The sequence below is a fragment of the Mus caroli genome, unplaced genomic scaffold (assembly GCF_978045245.1).
Source record: "Mus caroli unplaced genomic scaffold, Mus_caroli_1 scaffold_3, whole genome shotgun sequence".
Lineage (NCBI taxonomy): Eukaryota > Metazoa > Chordata > Mammalia > Rodentia > Muridae > Mus > Mus caroli.
The window spans coordinates 74,627,865-74,648,444 of NW_028227258.1; the positions used below are offsets into that span (position 1 = coordinate 74,627,865).

A 20,580-nucleotide genomic window follows, 5' to 3' on the forward strand; every position below is an offset into this window, starting at 1 on the left:
TCTCGGCTTTGTGCTCTCTGAGTCGCATTGTCCCTCTGCTGTAAGACCTTAGTTGCTTTCGTCAGACCATTTTCCTCCTGTAAATAAAAGTTTGTGTGCAGTTCATCATGCCCCAACATGAATGGGCAACAACCAGATGCAAATGCGTCTGGCTTCTCTAAGTTGTTTTTCCTGGGTGGTTTCTGCAGGATTTGCTCCAGCTTCACACAGGGTAGGTAAAGGACCCATCTAATGAACCGCAGTGTGTGGGGAAATTGGGCTGGCAAGCTATCCCTGTCCCCAGTATCCTTGGAGGCCACATCAGGCCTTGGGCTTGTATGTAGCACTCCATAGTTCCTGTTTACATAATTCTACATGGCTTCTTCATAGTCCATATATGCAATGTCTATCCTTGGCTTAGAATAGAGTCCAGAGGAGACCTGAAAGGATCAAAGAAGAGAAGACAGAAGGGTAAGTCTTCCATTGGGCCGCTTCCCAGTCAGCCTGGCTGCATTTTGTCTTATGCACACACAACACCTTAAAAGGAGCCTCTGGGAAGCCTGTGGCTTTCTGCCAGCGTTATCAAAAGAGCCTGTGACTATGGAAGATTCCAGAGGTGTCCCTGCCGAGGAATTCCATGGGCAGTCATTGTTCAAAGATGTCAAAGTGAAATAAACTACATGTGCTCCCAGAGTCCACAGAGAACTTGAATTCTGCTTGGTGGAGCAAAGCCAGAATACAAGTTTCAGAAAGTACCTTTGTAGCATCATGGATGTCCTTTAGAATTTTTAAAAACTGTACATATCTATCTATGTGTGTGTTTATATGTGAGTGTGTGCACATGCGTGCAGGTCCCATGGGGAGCAGAAGCAGCCACTGGATCCCCTGACACTGGAGATGCGACTGGTTGTGAGCTGTCCAATGTAGGTGCTGAGAACTGAATTCTGGTCTTCTATAAGAGCAGTAAGGCTCTTAACTGTTGCGCTCTCTCCATGGATATCTTGAATTATCCAGGAGTTATGAATTAGGACTTTTTCATAATACAAGACATTACCTCAGTTTTAATTTAGTTCCTTTTATATTGCTAACCACATAGCACTAGCTGATGGCTGTCCAGCCCAACAGTATTTTAGGATAAAGATTTTCAAATAAATAGAACTTTAAAAATAAGTATAAACCACGATTGAACTACACGTCAGCTCGTTGCTCCGGGAAATGTACCCATAAGCCTCCAAAACGCCCTCATGCACTGATTCTTTATGTTAAAACTGCATGCTTTCCGTCTCTACGGGGCTGGCAGATAAAGGCTATTGATATGGTTCCTTTCCTAAGCAGCTGTACTGCGAGGGTTATTAGAATGGTCTCCGAAAGAAACAGAGAAAGCCAAGAGGATAAGCGCAGATGGCTTACCTCACTTGCTCCGTGTGTCCTCACATGCTGAGCTGTGGAGGGACAAATAAGCAGTGAGATTCTACTCATATTACTCATATTTAGCTTGTTACAACCTCCCATTAATTAAGGTTGATCCTTCTGCCTGTTATCTATAGATTGATCTCAGGTAGTATTTCCTATCCTTTCTATCACATGAACAATTCTTAGCGTCCACAGAAGAACGGGTAGACTGGGGTCGGTGGGTAAGCGGGCTCTTTTGCCACTGGAGACACTTCGATACTTCTGTCCTTGTCATGGCCTGTCATGTGTAGGATGGGACAAGAGCTGAAGCTCCAGTGAAGGGGGGCAAGGAGAGAGTGGGGCCCGCTAAGAGGGCAGGCGGCATCTTAGGGTGAACTTTAAAAACAGGCCATGTGAGCCATGTTCTCGGCTATCTTAATGACAAGCACTGGGCTTTCCTTGACACAGCTTTCAGAACAAAGGTCAGTTTTCAAGTATCTACAGTCAGCCCTAAGGACAAGTGCTGCCATGCTCCGGAGCAGAGCTACGGATTGTCCTCTTGGTTCTGGGACAGACAATAGTCAGAGAAAAAAACCATCCCATTTCATGTCTCACCTGCTGCTGGTTCCAGCACCTGTGGGGTGTGGTACACTAGAGAGTACACTTCATCGCCACTTACAACGTTCACTGAAACAAGAGAAGGGATGTATTGGCACAGTCCTTTCCCCCTGTTCTTCCACTGACACCCCAGTCCCCTCCTACGAGGTCACAGCAGAATCGACTTTGTCAAGCAGAACATCCTGTAGAGCCTCCCCCTCCGCTTGTGCTGTGTTGGCTCGGATCATTGGGAAGCCTTACCGTTCTCATACAGGGGCTCTGGCTGCCTTGGGCCGGGGGTTTGGGGGTAGGTGGATCCTTGGAGCACAGTCTGAGGAGGGTTCCTGCAATCACAAAACACTTGGCATCCCAGATGTCCCAGATGTGTTCATCTGAGATTTTTAAAGTGTGAAGGAAAGGGTCAGCTGGAAGGTACAGCTCTGTGGTATAAGCAGAACCCTCACTCGTGCGTGGACTGGGGCTCTGTGGGGCTGCACATGTCCCATAGGAACGGGTTGTCTTGTTCACTCATTCTCTGATATCGCCCACGCATCTAGCTGTTACCATGGAGGGATCTGAGTCTTACTCATTTTCTCTGCTGGTAAAAGAGTTCAAAGGCAGGAAGAATCCTGCAGGCAAAAGGCAACAGTGGAGAAATTGTGACCACAGCAGACGGCGGAAGACAGAACCAGCAGCGGAAGAAAGGCTTTTTACTAGGGCTGAGGAAACACGCACATACAGCAGGCTCGCAGAGGAAGACCCTCAGCAAAGCAAGGGGATGGCCAGTCTTGAAAAGCTGAGGTCTAACTTTTCTGCGAGGCCTGTTTGTTGTTGCTGTTGTTGTTTCTAAGTCATTGAAGGATCCTCCTCTCCTAATCTCTGGTTGATCAGTTGAAAAAAGTCCTGAATGACTGATTGGCCCACAACTTTTGTATAAATGTGTCCTGATAGGATCTTGGAAGCTGGAGAGGTAGCTCAGCAGCTAAGAGCACTGACCGTTCATCAAAAGGATCTGGGTTCAACTCCCGGCACCTACATGGCAGCTTAGCTCACAATCATATATAACTCCAGTCCTAGGGGATCCCACGGGGACTGCACATACATGATATACAGTCAAAACAGACAAAACATCTATATGTATGCAAATAAAGAAATCGTTTTTGTTTGTTTGTTTTTGTTTTTAGAAAGATCTTGAACTTGCTGGGTCTGTCTATCATCAGGGCACTATTAGAAAGAGGAAAATCCCACACGGCCTTTGATTTCAGCTGCCAGGCTTTTGTCTCAGGCCAGGAGGGTGGTGAAGAAGCCAGCATCTTGGAAATTCACCTGCTTCATTACCTAGTCATGATCCCTCTCCTTATTTGTCTCCGTATCAGGGAGTCTAACTCCTAGTCCCTTAGAACAGTGCAGGATGCTAAGTAAAGAAACAGTGACTCGTCTCAGTTAAAAATGGACCCCAGTAAGCAACTTGAATAAGGAGCAAAGGAAGATGGCCACGCACATGCTACGCCTCCGGGGTATGGAACAAGGGTTTACTGTTCATGTGGAAGGTACTCAAACTAAATTTGGAGCCTGCAAGTATTCTAGAACTTTTCTACTCCTCTAAGCTCCAACAGTGTTTTCAGTGTGTTTCTTGCTGTCTGTCCTACATTTCAGAGACACACAGCTCATACCACTTACCTGGCCTGAAATACCTCTAGAATCTCAGGGTCTTCCCACTCACTCAAAGCTCCCTACTGTAAGCAGGCCGACTGCTTGCATAAACCAGTGACAAGACCAGAAGAAATCGAAGAAGACCACAGAGGTGTTGGGAGGAAGCCACAGAGAGCATGGCAAAATGGTTTAAAGTAATTAGTAAATGAGAAATGGCAAACGAATGCTCAAAAGTTGCCAACGGGAGAAACTCGGGAGTGAGTTTTAGTTGTGGTCAAACAGGGAAGGCAGCTCATGAGAGAAGATATCAAGGTTTTAAAGGTTTTCATGGCAGCCGAAGGCACCATGCACATCCATGAGAAAGGAAGCAACCCACAGATCTGCTTAGCCATGACACCTATGAACCACAGCAGCCACCAGTGCGGAGTGACCCCCGAGGGTGCAGTGGTCAGGGTTAATGATGTCATCAGTCTTACAGATCGCACAACCACCAGTTTGCTAAACCTGCACGATTTCTAACTCCATATTAATCATGTGTCCTGACACCCACAGGTAAGTGTAGTCCTCACCCCTCATCAAGGAAACTTCTCTGCAACAGACAGAGGCCACTACAGAAAGCCACAACCAATTAAAAGGCACAACTGTGAAGTCTATTCCCAGTGTATACATCTACAAAACACTTTCACACCAAAGGCTCAGGGAACATCACGGAGGAGGGGCCGGGGGTGGGGAGGGGGAGACTGTAAGAGCCAGACGGTCCAAAGTTTGCTGCAAGGCTATGTCTCCCAGTCATGTTGGAAGCTACCGCCTTAAAGTCTCACCAACATGACTTTCTAAACAAAGGTGACAAAAATGGACATACTAAAGTGGCCAGGGGAAAGAAAGTCTGTACACAAGGAACTCCAGGCAGCTAAGGAACGCTGAGAGTAGAAGAGACATATTCCTCAGGGAAGAGACACCAGTAGGTTATCCAATACCAAATGGCCAGCCCTGGAAACAGGCACACGGGCAATATACAGACTGAGCAGGTGATGTTTAAAATATATACGCACTTGTGTGTGTGTGTGTGTGTGTGTGTGTGTGTGTGTGTGTGTATAACAGCAATAGAAAAGAAAGACCAAGAATTTGAAAGAGCAGGGAAGGGTATATGGGAATACTTGGAGGGAGAAAAGGAATTGATATAATTACATTACACACTCAAAAAATAATTTTTAAAAAGTAGATTTTTGGCATCATCAGCACATAGAAGAACACAGAGCCCTTACCTGAGTGGATCCTCTGACTGTCTTCCTGCAAGACAGAAAAGTGAGAGCAGGCATCAGTGGGGGCTTTCACCGCCCTCCTGTCTTGGTGGTGCTCAGTTTGGATGGCACTATGTCCCAAGGGGGCACTTATGGGGTCTTCATGTCACAATTAAGGTTATTCTGGTCCAGAGGAGTTAAGTCAACTTCCCAAAGCCCATAAGTACCAGAAACAGGCTTTTGGACCTGTTACATTCTTTGCTTTTTATTTTTAAACCACCCTGATGAATCTTATCCTGCCCAGAGTCTGATCCAGATGCTGACATGGTCAAGTTACAGGTGGGATGAGGCAAGGTGTCCACAGATGTTTGAAAGGTATGGAAATCAAATGATAGCTGCACACAGTCCTCAACTGACACATCTTCAGCTTGCTCAGTGGAGAATAGGTTAGAAAGAACTACATATTAAGTTATGTGTTGGGATAAGTGGGGAAGGTAAATAACTTAAAATTCAAAATAGAGAACAATCATTGGCTATATTACCAAGTGAGACCTCCGGGAGGGTGGTGGTGGTGGGGGTAATATTTCATCCAAAAAGTAGGAAAGGTCCAGGAATGGTCAGAGCTTGCAGGAATGTGAATTGTAGTTCAGGGAGAAGGAAAAGCATGTGATAGCACTCTTGGGTAAAACTGCTGCACTGACGTCAGGACCAGAGCTGGGCTGGGGTGAGGAGCTGAGCGTTGCTCTTCCCTGGTTGCTGACTGGATTTAAAAAATAGTTACGTTTTATGTAAAAGTTAAATCATAGAAGAAAAAGATATCAGCTGGTGAAATATGAAGACATAAATGATTTTTCCTAAAATGGTGCTTTTACAGGCTGTGAAAGATTATGAGGAGATCCATTAGGCAAGGTAGCTAGGGCATGCACTTCACTCCGCAGGCCATGTGCCACAAATGCAGTCTGTTTTAGGAGGAAAAGGTTACAGTAGCAAAATACGAATATATTCAGTTACTAACCTATTTTTCTCTTGAGCCAGTAGCAAAATATTAAGGCCATGGTGATGGGGCCAAGACAGCCAAGCAGCCACCCAGTGAGTCCTAAGGAGAGATGGCTGATTCCATTCTCAGTAGGCACTAAGGAGAGACCTGCGCACAAACTACTGTAAGGAAGGGATTGGGTTTGGAAAACAGACATCTCCTGTGTTGATTATGTTCAAGGGCTGCTCCTCATGAGTGAGTGTGTGTGTGTGTGGGGGGGGGTAGGGGGTGGGGGTGGGTGGGGAAGGTCCTTATTACCTAGAGAACTTCTGCTTCTTACACTTATGAAAGAGGGTAGACATTCAGACTTCATTCTCCACGCCTCTCATGTACATCACCGGGACAGCACCATGTACAGCCCCGCCCTTGACAACGTCCCCTGGAAACCCCGAAGCTCTCCCAAGGTGCTGGGGAAGAGACACTAACCTTGAGAGTCCCAAAGCCTGACAGATACCTGTTAAGTTGAGAGCCACCACCTCGCTTCGTTGGGCACCCTGGCCATTGCTGGCCTCACAGGAGAAGTTTCCAGAATGTTCTGCAGTCAGGGAGAAGTTGAAGGATGCTCCTCCTCCAGAGGGTGCAGAACTGTTCCCCAGGATGATGCTCTCATGATAAAACTGGTAGAAGATTGGGGGTGAGCCTCTCGGGGCCTTACAGTGAAGCTCCACCAGGTCCCCTAGCACAGCCTGGGTTCCAGAGTCCCCAAACGTAAGGACAGGGCGAGACACTGGAACTAATCAACAGTGGACGATTAGAGAAAGGTACCTTGAGAGTGTGACACACCCATGTTTTCTGCCTGTCCTCTGGAGGCTCAACCCCTCTGAGGGCCCTAAAGGGAGCGCGGGGAGTACAGAGCTCAGATGAGACTTGCGGCTGAGATGTGGGATCTGTGTTACTTACCTCTGACGTGGACGCTCACCAGCTCACTGGGGATAGGGTCGTGGCCATCGTTAGCCGCACAGTAATATTGATCAGCATCGCTCTGCTTCATGTCACTGATCTCAAACTCTGCTGTTAGTGCAGGCTGTGTCTTTGTTTCCAGATGGAAACCCAGGGCCCCTCTGTACCAGAAGTAAGTTATATTCCCAGTGACTCTATCAACCGAGCAGATGAGGACCAGCTTGTCTCCCTCCATCACCCATCCTCCCGGGGGCCGTGTCTTCAAGCTCACATCAGAGATTCCTGTGGGAACACAAGATAATGAGGAGGACTCTGAGTAGGGACTGTTTCAGAGAGGAGTTGGTGTGGTAGTCCCGAGAGCCTAGGCTGCTGGCTGACTCTTATAGCTTAAGTAGGGGCTGGTGTTCTGTTGAGTTGGAATCATCTTAGGTTTGGTTGATAGTCTCAGGGTAAGAAAAGCATTATACCACTACCGTAGAGAATGTGATGTCATCTCCCACCCTACGATGACATAACTTCTACTCAGCACAAGGCTAAGACACAGATCTAGACAGGGCATAAATGCAAACTCCAGGGCAGTGTTCATGATTAGGCATCTTTTGTGTTCTCAGCCGGTAGGATCCACAGCATCTCCTGCAACCTCCCTCATAGACAGGAATTTCCCTTTGCTGTGAACCTGCCCTGATCCCTCTGGTACGTCCTAACCCCATGTGTTGGGATCAGCTTCCAGAAGGCAGTCTTCACCGGTGGCTTAGATCTCATTATTTTAATTTTTAAAATTTCTGGCATAATTTTATTGAAGACTGTCACAAGGTATGGTGGAGCTTGACGTTTTTGTAAATTGACTTTGTCTCCCTCCTTTCTCCTTCTCCCTCCCTCCCTCTCTCCTTCCTTCCCTCCTTCCCTCCCTTCCTCCTCTTCCTATTGTTGGCATTCTCCTCTTCCTCCCTCTCCCCCTCTTCCTCCTCCTCCTCTTCTTCCTCCTCCTTTATTTTGGCAATACCAAGAATCAAAGCAGTGGGTCCTTATATATGCTATGCATGTGCTCTACCGTTGAGCTAAAACTCAGCCCACCACTTTTATTTTTATTTTTTTTTATAAACCATATTCATCAGAACAAAGGTTCCACTTTCCCTGACATCTCAGACACACAGCATCACTTTCAAAGACACAACAGGGGACCTGGGGGAGTCAGGAGGTAGGGAAGCAATATCAGGGCTTGGTTCTCTGTTGCCTCCTCCCTGAGCCTCCTGTAGCAGTTCTTGATGGAGAAAGGGGGGCACACTTGCCTGGAAATGCCCTGAACCCATCACCCACACACTCCAGGTCCTTTGACTCAGAACATCTATACACACCTCTGAAGAGTGCGTGGGATGAAATGAAAGTCTAGCACATGTCTTAAGTCATACGGATGCGTGCTCTGGGGTTTCGTGTCTCTTTCGATGAAGGTGCTTCCCTCAGCCTCCTCACAGTCCCATCAGCCCATGAGTGCCACAGTCTCTTTGGGCATTTGCTTAACCCTGAGAACCTCTCAATTTGGGAGACTTTAATAGTTTCCCTGTTAGGAATGAAAACATTTGCCAGATGAAAATACTGAGTCCTCTGGGTCTCTGGGGAGTCCTAGTTCAGTGTGTATAACATCAGACCCTTCTTACAATTTTGTAGAATCCTTTTAGACACCAGTTACACCTACAGTTAGCAACTGCTCGTGTATGAACTACCCTGCATCTTCTCTCAGTAGACATCTGTAATCCCCAGTGGATTTATAACTTCCCAGCATTTGGAACTGAGCAGACAAAGGGAGGGGCTAGGCACCTGCAACCCTCTCTCCTGATGGGGCCAGCCTAACAAGAAGAAAGAAGGCAGACACGCCTCACTGCAGGAGTCTGGAGTTCTGCCCTGTAGTCCGAGGCTCATGTCAGAGAATTCTCAGGCATCAAGGATTTCCATAGAAACATGTAAAGCAGCTCCTTCCTTGCCCTGGATGTGGGTTTGTGCTTCTGTTTAGGCTATGATTGAGTGCCTGGCCTTAGAGGAAAAGGAGAAATCAAACCAAAGGCACACATAGCACTAGCACAGACATGACTTAACTTTGGATATCAGTGATGGACTTAGAAGAACAGATCCTTCTGTTTCCTCTGATCATGGGGATCTCGGGTCCTGTGTTGCTGGGTGCACCAGACAATCTTTTTATTTATTTTTTTTTAAGATGAGGTTTTTAAAGGGTTTATTTATTTATTTGTTTTATGTATATGAGCACACTCTAGCTGTCTTCAAACACAAGAAGAGGGCCTCAGCTCCCATTACAAATGGTTGTGAGCAACCACGTGGTTGGTGGGAACTGAACTCAGGACATCTGGGAGAGTAGCCAGTGCTCTCAGGCGCTGAGCTATCTCTCCAACCCCCAATCTTTTTTAACCTTGTGGTTAGTAGTTTGTGAGCAGAGATCAGTTCATGCATGGTAGATTTACATATGCTTCACCGTGAAAAATTCCTTGTGGCAAGAAAATCAATTAAATTTGCATATAGCAGAGAGCAAGTGAGAGACCAAGAGAGATCAAGGTGGGGGTGGGGAGGGGAGAGGAGAGAAGGGGAAAGGGAGGGGAGACAGGGAGGAAGGGGGAGAGAGCGAGAGAGCGAAGGAGAGAGAGAGAGAGAGAGAGAACAGCTGTAACTACAGAGTGGAGCTAAGAATAGCAGGAAGCAGCAGTCCTGTTGATTTTGCGTGTGACTGAGGGCTGACTACAGGGCTGTGTGCTCTGTGGCTCTGCCTTCCTCTTCTCAGCCATTGGCAGTGCTTCCCAGCTGAACCGCACAGCCAGACCTGGAGCCTCTGAAGGAGAGCAGACCCCTTCTAACATAAATCTGTGATGCTCTCTTCCATCTCTTCCTTCTTTGTGTGATTATATTTCCCTCCCAGTGCTGAGGTGGCTCCAGAACAGCTCACCCAGGCTGGGCAGACACAGGCCATAGCCTGGGTCCAGAAGAGTCTCTGAAGTTTGTTTCTGGGACAGGACAGGCATGGCTGCTCAGCTATCCACATGCTTCATGTGCTGATTTGGGTGACAAGCTACCCCTAGACTGTGAGGAAGAGGAGAGAAGTATAACTCACCAGCAGGTTCACACGGTAGAGCTGGAAAAGAAACCAGTACAGGTTAGACCAGAGCAGTGAGTGCCACAGACACACAGTTCAACTTCTCTAGAGGGCTGTCCCCAAAGTACCCTTTTCTTCCCTGTGCCTCCCCCACATCTCCTTCATCTTCCCCTGCTGCTGCATCTTCCCCTCCCTGAATTCCTTTCTTCTTTTCCCACATTCTACATCATCCAGAAAAGGCACATGGTCATTTTTATGCTTAAAAGGTAATTTTAGTAACCTTTGTCTCCATGATGAAGAGCCCTGTTCTTCCCTGACCCCCCCACCCCCTCCCCAAGGGGAAAAGTGATTTATTCAGAAGAAGCTGGGAAACTTTGTTTACCAACCACAGAAAAATAAGTTGAGTTGCTACCTTACACAGCATTTCATCTAGTTGTAAAGAGAAAGCTGTGTTGTTAACAGAAAACTGTGTAGCACCTAGGGATGGGGAAGGATTAGTAAACGCAATTTCAAAAGAACAATGTGGAGGTGAATATTGAAGAATCTATTTACATTAAATTAACAGTAATAGTTTTGATTAAGGAAGGACAAAACAAAACGGCAAACAACGGATTGGGAAGATATCTTTACCAATCCTACATCTGATAGAGGGCTAATATCCAATGTTTACAAAGAAATCAAGAAGTTAGACTCAAGAGAACTAAATAACCCTATTAAAATTGGGCTACAGAGGTAAACAAAGAATTCGCAACTGGGGAAATCTGAAGGGTCGAGAAGCACCTAAAGAAATGTTCAATATCCTTAGTCATCAGGGAAATGCAATTCAAAACAACCCTGAGATTCCACCTCACACCAGTCAGAATGGCTAAGATCAAAAACTCAGGTGACAGCAGATGTTGTTGAGGATGTGGAGAAAGAGGAACACTCCTCCAATCACTTGCTGGTGGGATTGCAAGCTGGTAAAACCACTCTGGAAATCAGTTTGGCAGTTTCTCAGAAAATTGAACATAGTACTACCAGAGGACCCAGCTATAGCACTCCTTTGCATATACCCAGAAGATGCACCAGCATGTAATAAGGACACATGCCCCACTATGTTCATAGCAGCCTTATTTATAATAGCAAGAAGCTGGAAAGAACCCAGATGTCCTTCAACAGAGGAACGGAAACAGAAAATGTACATTTACACAATGGAGTACTACTCAGCTATTAAAAACAATGAATTTATAAAATTCTTAGGCAAATAGATGGAACTAGAAAATATCATCCTGAGTGAGGTAACCCAATCACAAAAGAACACACATGGTATATACTCACTGATAAGTAGATATTCCCAGAAGTTCAGAATACCCAAGATACAATTTACAGACCACATGAAGGTAAAGTAGAAGGAAAACCAAAGTGTGAATACTTTGCTCCTTCTTAGAAGGGGAAACAAAATACCCATGGGAGGAGATACAGAGACAAAGTGTGGAACAGAGACTGAAGGAAAGGCCATCCAGAGACTGCCCCACCTGGGGATCCATCCCATATACAGATACCAAACCCAAACACTATTGTGGATACCAACAAGTGCTTGCTGACAAAAGCCTGATGTAGCTGTCCCCTGAGAGGCCCAGCCAGTGACTGACGAATACAGAGGTGAATGCTCTCAGCCAACCATTGGACTGAGCACAAGTCCCCACCCCCCAACCCCCCAAGGAGGAGCTAGAAAAAGGACTGAAGGAGCTGAAGGTTTTACAGCCCCATAGGAAGAACCACAATATGAACTAACCAGTACCCCCAGAGCTCCCAGGGAGTAAACCACTAACCAAAGAGCACACATGGAGGGACCCATGGCTCCAACTGCATATATAGCAGAGGATGGCCTAGTCGGTCATCAATGGGAGAAGAGGCCCTTGGTTCTGTGAAGGCCCAATGCCCCAGTGTAGGGGAATACCAGGCCAGGGAAGTGGGAGTGGGAAGCTTGGTGAGCAGGGGGAGGGGGTGGAAAAGGGGGTTTTCATAGGGGGAAATGAGGAAGGGGGATAACATTTAAAATGTAAATAAAGCAAATATCTAATTAAAAAAGGAAGGATATTGTAGCAGACAATCTTAAGAGCTATCAGAATAGACGAACTTATATGTTCTTGCTATTAAAGACTAAAAAGGATATTATTCAGCTGGGTGATGGTGGCCCATGGCTTTTATTCTAGCACTTGGGATACAGAGGCAGGTGGATCTCTGAGTTTGAGGTCATCCTGGTCTACAGAGTCAGTTCTAGGACTCACTCCAGAGAAATCCTCCTTGAAAAACCAAAACCAATCAACCAACCAACAAACAAAAACCCAAAAATACAAAAAAACAAAAAACAAACAAACAAACAAATAAAAACCAACAACAACAAAACCAAAAAACCAAAGTGACTATTCAGGGTACCTGAAGAATACTTCTTTATTAACAAGGAAAGCAGCAATCTCAATAGCAAAACAGACAAAGAATATTATAGGCAATATATAACATAGAGGCTCCAATAAACAAACGAAAACTCTGAAAGCCCCTAAATATATTAGAAGGTGATCAGTTAATTGATAACCACAAAATTTCCAAACTGAAAAAACAGACCAGAGTCATTAGATTGGCAAATGTTCAAACCTGGATGGTTCTGGATATGGGAAGACCTGGTCTTAACTGCTACATCCACTCCAATAATGACCCACGTGACAGGCCATAAGCCTGGACTCAGTCCCGAGGCGAAAAGTTCCCAGAAACTTAGTCTCCTAGAACCGTGGCATCCTGTATAATGAATGCTCCAAATCTGTCCTTGCTTTAGTCAGTAAACTTCCAGGGGTGAGTTCCCTGATAGGCTGTTCATCAGCCCTGAAATTGCATACACAGAGCCACACTAAATTGACTGACAGGTTGAGGTTATGTATTTATGTACATATATGGAAATACTAGTAATCAAAAAAGGTTACTAATGTGAGAGGGAGTAGGGACATGAGAGGCTAAAGGGAGGACAAGGAAGAAGGAGGTGATATAATTATATTTAATTTAATTTTTGATAAAAATAGAACATTGTTTCAAAGAATAGTGCTTGGATGAAAAATGAAGCAGAGAAATAATTTGTATTGAAGCTTCAGACCGTCTGGACACTCAGAGCCCTCCTGGCATAGAGCAGCAACCATGAGGAGAGCAGGCATGAGAGAGACAGGAGAGGAAGGGAGGGAAGGAGGGAGAGGGAGGGGGAGGTCAGAGAGGAGAGCGAAGCAGAAAAGAGGGATAGGGATGGAGAGAAAGGGAGAGGGATGGGGAGAGAAGGGAGAGGAAGAGAGAGCATCACACACACACACACACACACACACACACACAGCATGAGTGAGAATATCACACACACACACACAGAGTTATTAAGCACTATTTCTAAGTCCCCCCCCCCCCAGAGATACCAGAAAAATGATAATACTATTTCTTGAGGTAGATAGTTTGTGGGGAGAATCGGGTAAGTTTGGTGTACTGGTGAAATGACAGACAGAGATCAAACAAAGCTGTTGAGGATTCCTGGCTGCCACCTAGTAGCTACCTGGTAGCCACTGGCTATTAAGTATTCAAAGCTGGTGAAATAAGCTTAAGTTTAGACTTAAAGTGTCACATTAAATGACAAAGGTGTGTGCGTTTGGAGAAGAAACTACAGGTGAAGTCTAGGCATCCGTTCCAAGCTGCCAACATGCTGAGTACAGATTCAACCCAGCAAAGAAGCAGCAGGGCAGCGGATATGAAGCAGGAAGAAAACTGAGAAACAGCATTCTGGAAACCAAGTTAAAAGCGCCCTGCAGGAGTGATCATCCACTGCTCTGCCCCCAGAGGATAAGGAGTAGGAACCGGAAATGACCTCTGTGTGAGGCGAAGGTGAAGTGGTGGGTGATGTTGGGGAGAGGTGGGGACAAAAGGTTGATTAAAGTGAGTTCACCAAAAAAAGGAAATGATTGAACACTTGCCTGGGTCAAGAATGCGAGAGGAGCTCATGGGACAAGATTGGGAGCTTGAAGGAATCTTTGATGTGATAGAAATGTTCCCAGCTTTGATTGACATCTGGGGGAAAGATCTCAAGAGCTTAAGAATGGCAGGTAACTAAAAATGAAGGTTTTTGGGTTTTTTTGTTTTTTTTTTTAAAGAAATAATCAGGGAAGTGAGACAAAGTGAAGTTGCCAAGCGAGCGCAGAGTGAACCCAGTCCCAGTGCAGAGTGAACAGAGCGAAGAGTGAACCCAGCAAGTGCAGAGTGAAGGGAGAAAGAGAAACAGTGCAGGAACGAGGAGGGAAGCTCTCCCAGCATGCCTGTGCATGTATGGGAACAAGCTGGAACGGAGACACAATTGAGTGGAGGAGAAGGGTATTGAATGACAAGGTGTATTTACAGAGCAAGAAGAAGGCAGGCAGGTAGTTGGTAGTCATGGGAGTAGAAAAATGGAGAATTTTCTTTTTGCCATTTTTAGTTCTAAAATAAATTATTAATCAAAGTTATAAATGGGGCCAAAAAGGATTAAGTTTGAGGAGAAACGAGAAGACCTGAAACAATGGCTCCCGTGCATGAGTGGGAAAACAGATGCGAAGAACAGCTGCCATTTGGTTTCCATGTCACGTGATGATAAGATGCCAGGTGAGCCTTTGTTTAAAGTCCCGTTGTTTGGACACAGTTAAAGTGTGTCATCTGGCAGTGCAGGAGGGAGAGAGAGTTGAAAGAGCATCCGCCGGCATGTTGTGGTGATGAGCTGATGTGTCAGTCCGTGACGTGTCAGTGACGAGTAAGCCTTCCAAGTGTAATGATTAATAATGGAGGAATAATCTTGCCATTCTGGTGTGTGACACCAGAGAAACCAGAGTGGCCACAGCAGAATGAGGAGGGCTGGTGATACACTAAGGTTCTCGTATGAATAAAAGGAAGTGGTGTTGATAGAAGAAAAGGAACTGAGGGACCACGTTGTTGCCTATATTTTGTGAGTATGTGTGTGTGTGAGAGAGAGACAGAGACAGAGAGACAGAGACACACAGAAAGACAGAGACACACACACAAAGAGAGACAAGACAGAGACAGAGAGACAGACTACCACGAGCATCACTAGGCAGAAACTTAGTCATCGAATTCTCTATCCTTTTCAAGATCCCCGTTCCCAGAGCCCACTCCAAGTTGTCCAACTTACCACAGATCAACAGCAGGAGCCAAGGTAGCATGAGGACCAGGCTGGGGATGGTAACTTTGAAGGTTCCTCTCACCAAAAGAAAAAAAAGCAAAACCAGGCTACTCACAGAGGTGTCACAGATAACTGCCCTCAGCTTCTCTGAGGTTAGAGGAAGTCGTGGTCGGAAGTTAACCTTCAGTACGAGTTTACAGAAATACAAGTACAAAGCAACCTTGTCCAGTGTTGAGTTCTTCCTCCAGGAAGGCCCCAGAATGGAAGACACTCCTCCCTATGGTTTGACTCAATTTCATGACTTGGAGCTTTTGGGTATCAGGAGCTGCAGGCTTTCATTTTATAACTTTGATTAATACTTTATGTATTAAAATATGAATATTCATGTATCTCAGGGGTTTCCAGTAGATGACCCAGGCTTTAATGAGTCTCACTGAGCTTGAGTCCTGCCAGATTTCATACCACACACTGCCATCTTTGGTAAGGATGTCTATTTAACTGTCTGATCAAATGCACCTTCTTTCTCACAAGCTCCTATTGTGATCTCTCTGTGTCTGACTCAGGAATGGAAGGGAGTATTCGCAGGTTATGTTCTGTGTCTGCTGCGATTGTATATTCTGATTTATATAGGGTCCAGCCATTCATATAGATATTTCACCATGTTTAAAATTTCAATGTTCCAATAAATGACATGAGTCACTTTTTTTTTAAAGTCATAGGAAGTCATAAAGTGGGAGAGTTTGGAATAAAATGGAAGACCTAGATATGCACCAATTAGCCTCTGTGTACTGGAAAAGGTTCACCATCATCACTAACTCTTGTATTTGTGTGGCACCCTTCTTCCCTTACCCCAGTCAAGGGTAGGCAATTCCTGCTGTTGCTTCCTTTAGCATCTATATCACCCTTTCTCTGTCACCTGAAGCTTGTATGTGAGTCTCATTATGGATTACAGGGGAATAAACTATTTTATTTTTCCCATTTCTTGAATGTTTTATCATCTAAGATTAAGATGATTTTTGTCAAAGGTAAACTGATACAAATACAATCATAGTAATTGTTCTACATTATTTGCATCATCTCAACATTGAGTGAGTGTGTGTGTGTGTAGGTGTGTGTGTGTGTGTTATTAAACATGGGGACACAACATACACCTTGGGATCACAGTCTGCACTCTGGGGTTTCCATCTGCACCTTGAGGTCAGAGTTTGCACCCAGGGATTACAGACTGCACACTGGTGTTGCTGTCTGCACTCTAGGGTCGGAATACACCCTGGGATCGCAATCTTCACCTTGTGAATGAGAATTTCTGGAAAGAAACCGTGCCTCAATTGCTGATTGATTGACTAGACCTTCAGCGATGTGGAGAGGTTGGAATGTTCCAGATCCAGGGGCAAATTATCTTGGGCATCTTTATCCCCCTTAATAACAACCTACTGATTGCTTTTGTATATGAACCAACTCCTTTGGTCACCATCATGTAAATCCTTTGGGAATGTACAAATAGAATGTTTCACCAACAAAATAGCTAACAATTCTATCAGGCTTCCCATCTCTGCTATAACCTGCCTACCTGATATATTTGCAAGTGTGTTACTTTACGAAGGTTTTTTGCTCTGTTACTATAAAAAGTTAATGAAATTGATACTTTGTTGGAGCATGGTATTTGGAGAAAGAATCCGACTCTGTGTTTCTGAGCCATGATTGCTTATATTCACTCCAGAAAACAATCTCTTTATTCCTTTGAGATAGGATCTCTTTCCTTCCTCAAGAAGCCTATGAAGCCAGGTTCAGCCAGAGAGTCCCTATTCCATTGTCTCTCAGAGATGGGGGATGGGCTGGCTTTGCTACATTCCTTGTTAGAAAATGCTAGTCCGCTGCAGCCACTCACCCTCAGTAAGTCACTTAAAACAACCATATAAAGCAAAAAGCAGAAAAAGAATTTTAATTCAATGTGTCCATATTAGGAGGGATAAGAGAAACACTGACCTCCCCAGTCCGTTTTTTAGGGATTCAAAATGAGGTCAAAGTTTAAGTAGAGGGCAGGTGATGAGCACATCTATGAAGTCCTGGTCAAAGTGTGGTCCTGCCCACCACTGACCCATCCTTGTCTGGGCTTCATTCCACCCTGTAACATCCTGTAAGGTGGACTGACACAGGTTAGAACTGTGTGGAATCACTTTCCAGGAGTCAACTGGCTCTGGGCTTCAGCCATTCAGTCCTCCACTTTCAAAATCCCATAGGAGTTTCAGAGTCTTAGAGTCCAGGGTTTCATTTCTCCCAGGCAGCCATGGTGTGTGTGTGTGTGTGTGTCTGTGTGTCTGTGTGTCTGTGTGTGTCTGTGTACATGTGCACATGTGCGTGTGTTTGTTAATATGTATCCTGTTACTATAGATTAGATTAGTCTCTTTGGTTTTATAAAAACTAAAATATATAATATTTATTTTGTTTCTAAATTCATTCCCTTAGCTTATTATTTCTGAGATCCATTCATGCCTGATAAACAAAATAGCTGTAAACACTCATGCATACATGTATTTGAGTAAATATTTGAATGGAATTGCTGAGTCTGGAGATATTTAACTTTTAAAGAGATTGCCAAGTTATTTCCACAAGTGATTTTACATTCCCCCCAGCCATTTAAGTCCCCTACAACCTCGGTATTTTTTCAGCCATTCAGACACACCACCTTCTTTCTCATGCTCAGATGGCGGAGAAAGCCAAGTGTTCTGTACTTGTAAGGCTTTCATGTGTTTTCTGTCTTACAGTGCCTCTTCATATTAATTTTCTACTTATAGCCAGAGCTATTTATCCTATTACTAAGTTGAGATATAGTCAGAGAACTATAGATGGTTGGCAGTTCACACTAGTTTATGAGTTTACTCTTTATTTTCTTATTAATGCATTTCAAAGAGAATTTTCTGATTTTAGTGAGGTCAAGTTTACACATTTTTATTTTATTATTTATGTTATTTTTGCTGTGTCTAGTAAATCCTCTCCTTCAGGCAGGAAAAGTTTGTAGATAATCAATAATATAGTTTTGTGACCTTTGGTGTTCTTTAACATTTCTCCTTAATATCATGTATTCCTCAATGTGTAGGTGGTTTACATTTTTGCTAAATATGTCCTTAGGTCTTTCATATTTGGTTATATTATAAATATTCAAGTTTTAATTGTTGGTTTATATATAAATACAATTAGTTTTGTATATGGAAGTCTTGCTAGTTGAAGTCCTTTTTTGGTAGAGTCCATCGTGATTTTTACATTTGGTCATAGCTGTGAATAAAAACATTCTAATCTTTTCTCAGTTTGTATACTTGTTTTTCCTTTTCCCGCCTGGTTGCATCAGCTAAGACTTCCAGCATGTAGCGGAAAATGAAGATGGTCCACTTCAAAACAATCTTGGCAAGAATAAGACGAGTCACGGATGAGCAGCCCATGTCTCCTCGTTGAAGGCTTCCGACCACCCTTACTCCAATCAGAAGTTTTCCTTACAGTTAAAACAAAAGTCACAGGCAGCCTTCGAGGCAACTGTGCCTGTGCTCCTGGCATATTAGGGAAGAGGAAGCAAGCAAAATTAATTCTTCTCAAGTAAATCTTACTTATTGTTTCTCAAAATAACCTTTGCTGTATGATATCTGTGATTTTTCCTCTGTTCTCTTACTCGGGGTGGACTCCTCCTTTCCCACTCAGCCTTCCTTCCTCTCTCCACATTCATCCAACATAGACTTGAAGTCTTAGCCAAAGTATAAGGAGATGAAGAGGAATGAAAATGGAAAGGAAAAAGTCCAAGTACCTTTACTTAAAGATGGTAGGATTTTATATATAAACAAAAACACCAGGAAACTTACACAGCTAAGAAACATGTTCAGGAAAAAAGTAATCAGATACAAAATTAACACAGAAAAATAAGTAACCCTCCCATAGACAAATGGCCCCTTGACTGGGAAAGAAACCAGAGAAACAGTACCTTCCACAATATCTCAAAAAAACATAATTTTAGATAACTCTTACCAAGCAAGTGAAAGACTTGTATAATAAGAACTTGAAGACATTTAAGAAAGAAATTGAAGAATAATCTGAAGCTGAAAAGCTCTCCCATACGCATGGATCAATAAGGTTAATGGTGAAAATGGCTGTGTTACCAAAAACAATGTACAGATTCAGTGCAACTGCCATAAACATGATTCTTCATAGAAACTGAAAACAAAACAATCCTCAGCTCCATATGGACACACAAGAAACTAGGATAGCTAAAACATCCTGGAATAATAACAATAACAATAACAATAACAATAAACAACTGCTGGAGGTATCACTATCCCAGATTTTAAAGTATTACTACAGAATAGTAATAAAAACAGCATGGTAGTTGCATAAAAATGGACATGATGGTCACTGGAATTGAATCTGAAAACTTAAGTCCACACACCTATGGGCATTTGATTTTTGTCTAATAAAATACATACTGGAGAAAAGACACTATCTCCAACAAATGGTGCAGGTCAAACTGAATGGGTGCCAAGAAAATAATGCAAATCACATAAATCCCAACACCAATGGACCAAGGACCTCAACATAAAACCAGATATCTGAGTCTGATAGAAAAGTGTAGAACAGGCTTGAACTCATTGGCACAGGGAAAGAGTTTCTGAACAGGACGTCTATAACATAGGCAGTCAAGTCAACAATTAATAAATGGTATCTTAGGAAACTGAAGAACTTTTAGACTGAAAAAGACACTCATTCAGCCAAAGCTGCAGGCTTCAGGATGGGGAAAGATCTTCACCAACTAGACATCCAAAAGAGGCTTAGTATTTGACATGTATACAGAAGTAAAATCAAACAACCCAGTTAAAAACAGGAAACAGAAAGTTCTCAAAGGATGAAACACAAGTGGCTGAGAAGCACTTAGAGGAATGTTCACCACCCTTAACTATCAGGTAAATGCAAATCAGAACTGCTTTGAGATTTCACCTGATAACAGTCTGAATGGCCAAGATCGATAAACCGAACGACAGCTCATGCTGGTGAGGACATGGGGGAAAGGGAACACTTATCCATTGCTGGTGGGAGCGCAAACTTGTACAGCCACTAGGGAAATCTGTGTGGCGGTTCCTCAGGAAGTTGGGGATAGATCTATCTCAAGATCCAGCTCCACTACTCTTGGGCATATACCCAGAGGACTCTCTACATCCTGCTATAGAGATACTTAATCACCACATTCATTGCTGCTTTATTCAAAATAGCCAGAAATTGTTAACAGTGTAAATGTCCATCAACTGGTGAATAAGAAAACTGTAGTACAAATACACAATGAAATATTAATCAGCTGTTAAGAAAGAAATGATAAAATTAGCAAAAAATATGGATGAAGGTAGAAAAATCATCCTGGGTGGGGTAACCCAGACCCCCTAAAGCAAATACTGTATGTGAATTTTAGCTTTTAAGCATTCAATAGGCAAACCAGGGCACTCATGGTCAACTCCTTGGAGTGACATCCTTTTATAGCTGGTCCCCA

General features: G+C 44.0%; 1 protein-coding gene across 4 annotated transcripts; it reads right to left on the reverse strand.

Moving 5' to 3' along the window:
* Positions 1–350: 350 nt before the first annotated feature.
* On the reverse strand, positions 351–15,131 carry LOC110291578 (Fc receptor-like protein 1). 4 transcript variants are annotated; one of them, XM_021158791.2, is made up of 11 exons: positions 15,072–15,131; positions 10,310–10,369; positions 9,911–9,931; positions 6,799–7,080; positions 6,353–6,631; positions 5,878–6,006; positions 4,887–4,911; positions 2,230–2,312; positions 1,987–2,058; positions 1,391–1,421; positions 351–429 (listed from the first exon to the last, which is right to left on the reverse strand). In XM_021158791.2, exons 1-11 carry the CDS (start codon positions 15,100–15,102, stop codon positions 351–353), a joined length of 1,092 nt encoding a protein of 363 aa, XP_021014450.1. In that variant the 5' UTR covers positions 15,103–15,131. The 4 variants fall into 4 exon arrangements, with proteins under 4 accessions (XP_021014450.1, XP_021014452.1, XP_085691463.1 ...); XM_021158793.3 differs by lacking the exon at positions 10,310–10,369; XM_085835337.1 differs by lacking the exon at positions 10,310–10,369 and having other exon boundaries at positions 351–419; positions 1,390–1,421.
* Positions 15,132–20,580: the final 5,449 nt, after the last annotated feature.

Excerpts from the sequence above, each read along its gene's own strand:
- LOC110291578 (XM_021158791.2), bottom strand. The coding sequence starts at position 15,102 with ATGCTACCTTGGCTCCTGCTGTTGATCTGTG. Across the intron at positions 7,081-9,910 it reads TCTACCGTGTGAACCTGCTG|GAATCTCTGATGTGAGCTTG; the intron begins GTGAGTTATACT and ends GTGTTCCCACAG. Across the intron at positions 2,313-4,886 it reads CAGTCAGAGGATCCACTCAG|GAACCCTCCTCAGACTGTGC; the intron begins GTAAGGGCTCTG and ends TTGTGATTGCAG.